The sequence below is a fragment of the Rhinopithecus bieti genome, unplaced genomic scaffold (assembly GCF_001698545.2).
Source record: "Rhinopithecus bieti isolate Rb0 unplaced genomic scaffold, ASM169854v2 scaffold_9663, whole genome shotgun sequence".
In the NCBI taxonomy this organism is placed as follows: domain Eukaryota; kingdom Metazoa; phylum Chordata; class Mammalia; order Primates; family Cercopithecidae; genus Rhinopithecus; species Rhinopithecus bieti.
Window position 1 is genome coordinate 5,157 of NW_016806456.1, and position 6,569 is coordinate 11,725.

Here is a 6,569-nt window from a genome sequence, read left to right on the forward strand (position 1 = left end):
AAAAAAGATATATATATATATATTAAAGTTGCTTTAAGAATAAAGTTACAATATTATCAATCTATTCATATTATTCTTCAAAATTTGGGATTTGTTAATACACAAATGTATCTCCTCTATTACATGTTAATATAAAATGTTAATATTATAAAATAAATTTTCAGGTAATAACTTTTTGTTACCTTCTTAACAATTTTATTTTAGAGGAGAGGGGCCACTGAAAACTTCTCAGGATTTAATTCATCAACTAGAGGTATGCCTTGTTTCCATTTTATGCTAGTACTTTGATTTCAGGCTAAAAGTGGGTTATAAATGTTTTCCACATGATTTATTACATCATGTGTATATGCTTACATCTGTACATACCTGTGTGCTACAGAGAGCAGCAGAAACGTAGAAAGGTAGATGGCTTGTGGTGATATTTTGCAAAACTATCCTGACCTCATTGGAAAGAAACTTAAAATATTATGAGCATAAAGTAGAATGGGCTTTACTGATAGTCAACAGATGCAATAAAAGCTTTAGGTTTACCTAAGTAGATGAAAATACCCTGTAAGCAAATGCAAATCCAGAGTTCTAGAAAGACTTTTGGCCTCTTCATTATCGAATTGGATAAAATATATTGATTAAATGAGATAACACATGAGAGAGCATCTGTTAAAATGCTTAAGACTATTAAAGGATATTAAATACATGTTAGTTTCCTTCTTTCCTGCCATATTCATGATAATTTAGGGCATGAAAGGAGAGACAGATATGCTAACACTCACTCTTGTGCCATGTGTCTTAACAGGACTCCACGTAGGCCCATCTATAATTCTACTCCCTCTAGTTAGAAGTGTTAGATTGGCAAGTGGGTTGCAAAATTCCTTTTATGTTTTCCCTGATCCCCATGTTAGCCTGTTTGCCTCTCTAGAACCAAGAGCATTCTTGTATGTAAATTTGAAATTTCTGTCATTTTATCACTCATATAGTTTCCTTTGGCATTCCCATGTATATCTGAGATTTGAAATTTCTATCACATTAGGCCGGGCGCGGTGGCTCACACCTGTAATCCCAGCACTTTGGGAGGCTGAGGTGGGCGGATCATGAGGTCAGGAGATTGAGACCATCCTGGCTAACATGGTGAAACTCTGTCTCCACTAAAAATACAAAAAATTAGCTGGGCATGGTTGCGGGCACCTGCAGTCCCAGCTACTTGGGAGGCTGAGGCAGGAGAATGGTGTGAACCCGGGTGGCGGAGCTTGCAGTGAGCTGAGATCACGCCACTGCACTCCAGCCTGGGTGACAGAGAGAAACTCCGTCTCAAAAAAAAAAAAAAAAAAGAGAGAGAAAAGAAATTTCTATCACTTTATCATTCTTATATAGTTTTGTCTGGCATTCTGCAGGAAAGGGATTTCAGCATAAGAGGATGATTGTCAACGTAATCAGAAGTATTATAGAAAATATGTCTTCTGGATTTTTCTCTAGACTATAAATGAGCTATTTTGCTTAAGATAGTTGAAATAAATGCTGGACTTTTTTTTTTTTTTTTTTTTCAGTTTGGCCCAAGTCCATTCTGTCATACCGCCCTGTAGGGTTGTTTTACTACAAAAGATCCACTACTTACCTTCTTCCTATGTGAGCAGCTTAGTCATTAAACCAGTGTCCATTGAATTGTCTCCAAACTGTGATGAACATAAAATCACATACTTCATTCAACAAATATTTATTGAACTTGTGCTGTATGTCAGATCTGGGAGAAAAGAGCTCTGTAGAGAAAAGTGAACAAGGCAAACCTCCTGCCCCCATAGAGCTTATGTTCTAGTGGCAGAATATAGACAATAAAAATTTAAGCATTCAGTGCACATATGTAAGTACTTAGAGATAAAATCATGTAGGACTAGAATACAGAGGTGGTAGAGGGGTGGTCAGAAAAGACCTCTCTAAGGAGCTAATGTTTGAGTAGAGACAGTAATGAAGTGAGAGAGTTGAATGGATAAATGAGGGTAGAGGATTTTAGATAGCCAAAACAAGTGCAAAGCCCTGAGGTGCAGGGTAGGGCTGAGTGTATCACAAGAGTAAGGAGGTAATTATAGATGGGAGTGAAGTGAGCCAGAAGGAAAGTGGTAAAATATGATGTCTCTGTAGGCCATGGGGAGAACTTAAAATTTTTTTTTTTTTTTTTTTTGAGACGGAGTCTCGCTCTGTTGTCAGGCTGGAGTGAGGTGGCACGATCTCGGCTCACTGCAACCTTTCCTCCCGGGTTCAAGTGATTCTTCTGCCTCAGACTCCCGAGTAGCTGGGACTACAGGTGTGCGCTACCACAACCAGCTAATTTTTGTATTTTTAGTAGAGACGGGGCATCACCATGTTGGCCAGGATGGTCTCCATCTCTTGACCTTGTGATTCGCCCACCTTAGCCTCCCGAAGTGCTAGGATTACAGGCCTGAGCCACCACGCCCAGCCAATCCTATTATGTTTTAAGTAAGGTTTTTGGCTCGGCCAACAGAGTAAGTGGTAGTGCCATTTTCTGATATAGGGAACACTGAGGGAGAATACTAGATTTAGAGGGTGGAAATCAAGCATTTTGTTTTGCACATGTTAAGTACAAGGTCAGATAGGATATATACTTGGCCTTCCCTATCTGCAGGTTTTGCATCTGCAGATTCAACCAACTATGGATTGAAAATATTCAAAACAGTAGAAACAGGCTGGGCACAATGGCTCACTCCTATAACCCTAACACTTTGGGAGACCAAGCTGGGAGGATCACTTGAGTCCAGGAGTTTGAGACCAGCCTGGGCAACATAGTGAGACCTTGTCTCTACAAAAAATAATTTATAAAAACTAGCGGGGCATGGTGGCACACACCTGTAGTCCTAGCTACTCGGGAGGCTGAGGCAGGAGGATTGCTTGAGCCTGGGAGGTCGAGGCTTTAGTGAGCCGTGATCCCACCACTTCACTTCACTCTGGGCAACAGAGTGAGACCCCTGTCTCAAAAAAAAAAAAAGGAAGAAAACCAATAAAACATAATAACAGTTAAAAAAAATACATTTTAACAAGTTAGAGTTCCAAGGGGGGAAAAACAATACAGTATAACTACGATTTACTTAGTATTTACATGAACTATAATTATAATTTAGAGATGAGATGATTTAAAGTATATGGGATGATGTGTGTAGGTTACATGCAAATACTACACTGTTTTATTCAAGGGACTGAAGCATCTACAGATTTTACTATCCTTGGGGAGGTCTGGGAACCAATCTCCCGTGGATACTGAGGGATGGCTGTACAAGACGGATGTCAGGATAGTTCAGGAGTGCAGAGAGAGACTTGGGAGTTATCAGCTTTCAGGTAGTTTTAAAACCATCATACTCTATGAGACAGACATGGATTTTGTCCCCAAGGGGTTTGCAGTCTAGAAGGAAAGAGAAAGTTTGCAGAATAGAAAGTGGTAACATGAAGTGATAAGGAACACTTGGGGAAGTGAATCATTTCATTTGGTTGGAATCTAGATGTAAAGTTTACTGGTTTCCCTTTTAAAGGGAAGGTTGCAAAGTACGATTTGACCTTGAGATCACTTTATCCAATGGTAGCAAGGTGTTAAGCCTTTTGAATAGAGGGTAAAAACTAACTCTGGAATTATTGCCTTCTCCTTCTTAGTATTCTTTAATTTATTACAAAGACCTATTACTTTCATTCACAAATCACTCTCAGATTTTCCCTGTTCTCTCCATTATTACTGCTGCCACCTAAAACTAAGCCTTCCTCCCTTTACTCCCCTGGCATCTCACTCTGAAATACTCTGCAAACCATCTTAACATAATATCCTAAATACTTCTATCATACCTGACCAACTTTGTTTTTCATGGTTCTTCTCCATCATCCTGTTCATCTCACTAAATTATAGAATTTATGGTACATGGTGAATAGTGAAAATTAATCTGAAAAACAAACAAACAAACAAACAAAAACCAGCAACAAAAACCAACCACCTGGATTGGTTCTCTCAAATGTCTGTATGGATGGGTGACAAATTTTGTCTTGCCTAGATGGAAGTGGGAAGGTCCTAACCCTTTTGACCTCATGCTTGAAAATTCATCATCCTTTTATAATTGAGCATATTTGAGATAAGCTCTAGGTCCCTTGAGTAATCTAGACATAATTTGTGTGGCTGAATATCACACATCTGCGTGACCCTCCAGAATAATTGGAGGTCTGGTGTAGAGAAGCCTCTCCAGGGATGGATTCTGCATCTGGTCTGTGAAAACTCCTTCTGAAAACAGTTAAACCCTTGTGCATTACTGGTACAGGAAAAAGTTTAGGAGTTCCATGACAGACTTTTTATGTCTAGGCTTTATTTTTTAAATTCTATGTAAAAAACATTAGTAAGTGTATTTCTTACCAACTATCCATAGACATCAGTCTAAAATAGTGGTGTTTTCTCTTTCTATCAGGTTTTTGCTGCAGAGGGTTTAAAGCTTACTTCCAGTGTACAAGCTTTTTCAAAACAGGTAACACATGTCTACCTGCCTGGTGCTGGTGGTGGTATTATATATACCCACTTTGGGGGTATAATATCAAGGTATAAAGGTATTTAAGGTATTAAAGATGGAGTTTTGTTGTGGGCTGTTATAACTTGCTAAATTACATTTCAGCTGAAAGATGATGACAAGCTTATGCTTCTCCTGGAAATAAACAAGCTAATTCCTCTATGCCACCAGCTCCGGACAGTAACTAAGACTTCTTTGCAGAATAAAGTATTTCTAAAGGTAAAAGAGACATTTGAAAAACTTTCACACATCTCTCTTTATCTGGTTAGTGAAAGCCCCTTTTTCTTCAAATAAAGTGTTAATACCCACAGAAGGGCAATTTTATTTCCTTTTTTTCATGCCTTGTCTACAAGAATCATTTATTATCTACCCTTATAACTGACCCCAGAGAGTAGCAAATTCACCAAAGAAAGTAGTTTTTGGGACATCATTTATTCCATAGCACTGAGCAGCTACCCTTCAGTTCTGAAGTCATTACTTCTGTAACTAGGACACAGGTGCCTCCGAGTCTGGTCTCCCATAATTTGTCTGAGAGAATATGGGTTTGTGCCCACAATGCAGAGTGCAAGGAATTGCAAAGGATGGGATTTAATTCCACTATTTGGAGTGTTTTGAGAAGCCCCTAAACAGCCTGCAGTAGAATGATTAATTTTCCACCCACTCTTTCTGCTGAGGTTCCATGAGATAGACATGAAATGTAGGCAGTGACCCCTGCACCTGTGTCCTGGGGCTTTAAGTCAGCTCATGTGCCTAAATCCATATATCTTTCACAATCCCTTAGATTTCCATATGGAGAAAATTTTATCATGTTAAAACTAAATAAATGGTAAGGTCTTTTAAATACTACTTTTAGAATATCATTTGCATGCTTTTTGTCACTGTAGGTTGATAAGTGTATTACAAAGACAAGATCCATGATGGCTCTCTTAGTCCAACTTCTTTCACTTTGTTATAAACTGCTGAAGAAGGTGAGATAGCTTTTCTATTTTAGACTCATACTTTAAAAATTGGTTAAAAGGAAAATGCAAAAGAAAATAGTTACTACTTAATTTTGTAATTTTTTTTTCAGAGTGAAACAGATACTAATTGTCTTAACTCTTTCCAGCTTCAGATGGAAAATAACGGATGGGTCTCAGTTACAAATAAGGACAGTATGGATGGTAAAATTTGAGAAGCTTTTGGGATCAGATCTCGGGAACATCATGTGATGAAGCTGACATTTTTAAAAAGCAAATGATCCTTTATGTTTTTGGAAATTCATCAATTTTATAAAGAAAACAATATTGAAATTTTGCTCTATTTTCTGATCATGAAACTGATTGTAAAGCTTTTTGACAACTAATAAATGTCATGGCAATTGCTAGATTCTAATTGTAGTGTGATTTAAAAATGGAATATTGCACTAGTGTTCTTTAAAAGTCAAACCAAATATCCCAACTGTCCAAAGGATAATTTAATCCAAAGAAGCTATTTTGAATATGTGTTCGCCTTTGGCATATTTTACCTTTAACTGTTTTCTTTCTTTATCATCTAGATCACTAATTTCAGCAGCAAACATACAGTAGTCTGGGTGAACGCAGGGTTTTCCTTAAACCTGTGGACTCTTCTTCAATCCCTCTCTTTACCAAGTGTGACAAAAATCCCCTTGATGACCCTGTCCCAGATCATCCATGCGAGCAGCAAGTTTGTTCCCTAATAAGCATTTTATACAGCAAGGGTGGGTCTGCTGTGCTGTGTATGTCCCTCTCCTACTCCCAAAAACAAGGTAATGGAACTCCACAGAATCCTGGAACAACTCCTGGAGAATATGAGATGGGTTTTTGGTTCTAGTTCTAGCATAGCTGACTGAATATTAGCTGGGATTCTAAGCCTATCTTTTAGGCTTAAAAGATATTTTGAACTTTCTCAGTATTGATTGATGGAATGGAAGATAAAGACAGAATAAGGAAGCCAAGAAGCTATCTAAATTCTGAATATCATACTACATATATATATGTGTGTGTGTGTATGTATATATATATATATATATAT

The 6,569-nt window shown here is 37.9% G+C and overlaps 2 protein-coding genes across 2 annotated transcripts in view; one reads left to right on the forward strand and one right to left on the reverse strand.

Annotated features, from left to right (window-relative positions):
• The window catches only part of LOC108532553 (alpha-catulin-like), an 11,017-nt gene extending 5,108 nt beyond the window's left edge, over window positions 1-5,909 (forward strand). Inside the window, exons 3-7 of the mRNA XM_017876682.1 lie at window positions 205-253; window positions 4,443-4,499; window positions 4,644-4,757; window positions 5,423-5,506; window positions 5,644-5,909. Of these exons, the coding sequence (XP_017732171.1) occupies window positions 205-253; window positions 4,443-4,499; window positions 4,644-4,757; window positions 5,423-5,506; window positions 5,644-5,709 (370 nt within the window). The 3' untranslated portion in view covers window positions 5,710-5,909. The remainder of the gene's footprint in view (window positions 1-204; window positions 254-4,442; window positions 4,500-4,643; window positions 4,758-5,422; window positions 5,507-5,643) is intronic.
• ABITRAM (actin binding transcription modulator) overlaps window positions 1-6,569 on the reverse strand; it is a 17,917-nt gene that overhangs the window by 3,218 nt on the left and 8,130 nt on the right. Inside the window, exon 4 of the mRNA XM_017876683.1 lies at window positions 1,610-1,667. Coding sequence (XP_017732172.1) covers window positions 1,617-1,667 — 51 coding nt within the window. The 3' untranslated portion in view covers window positions 1,610-1,616. The remainder of the gene's footprint in view (window positions 1-1,609; window positions 1,668-6,569) is intronic.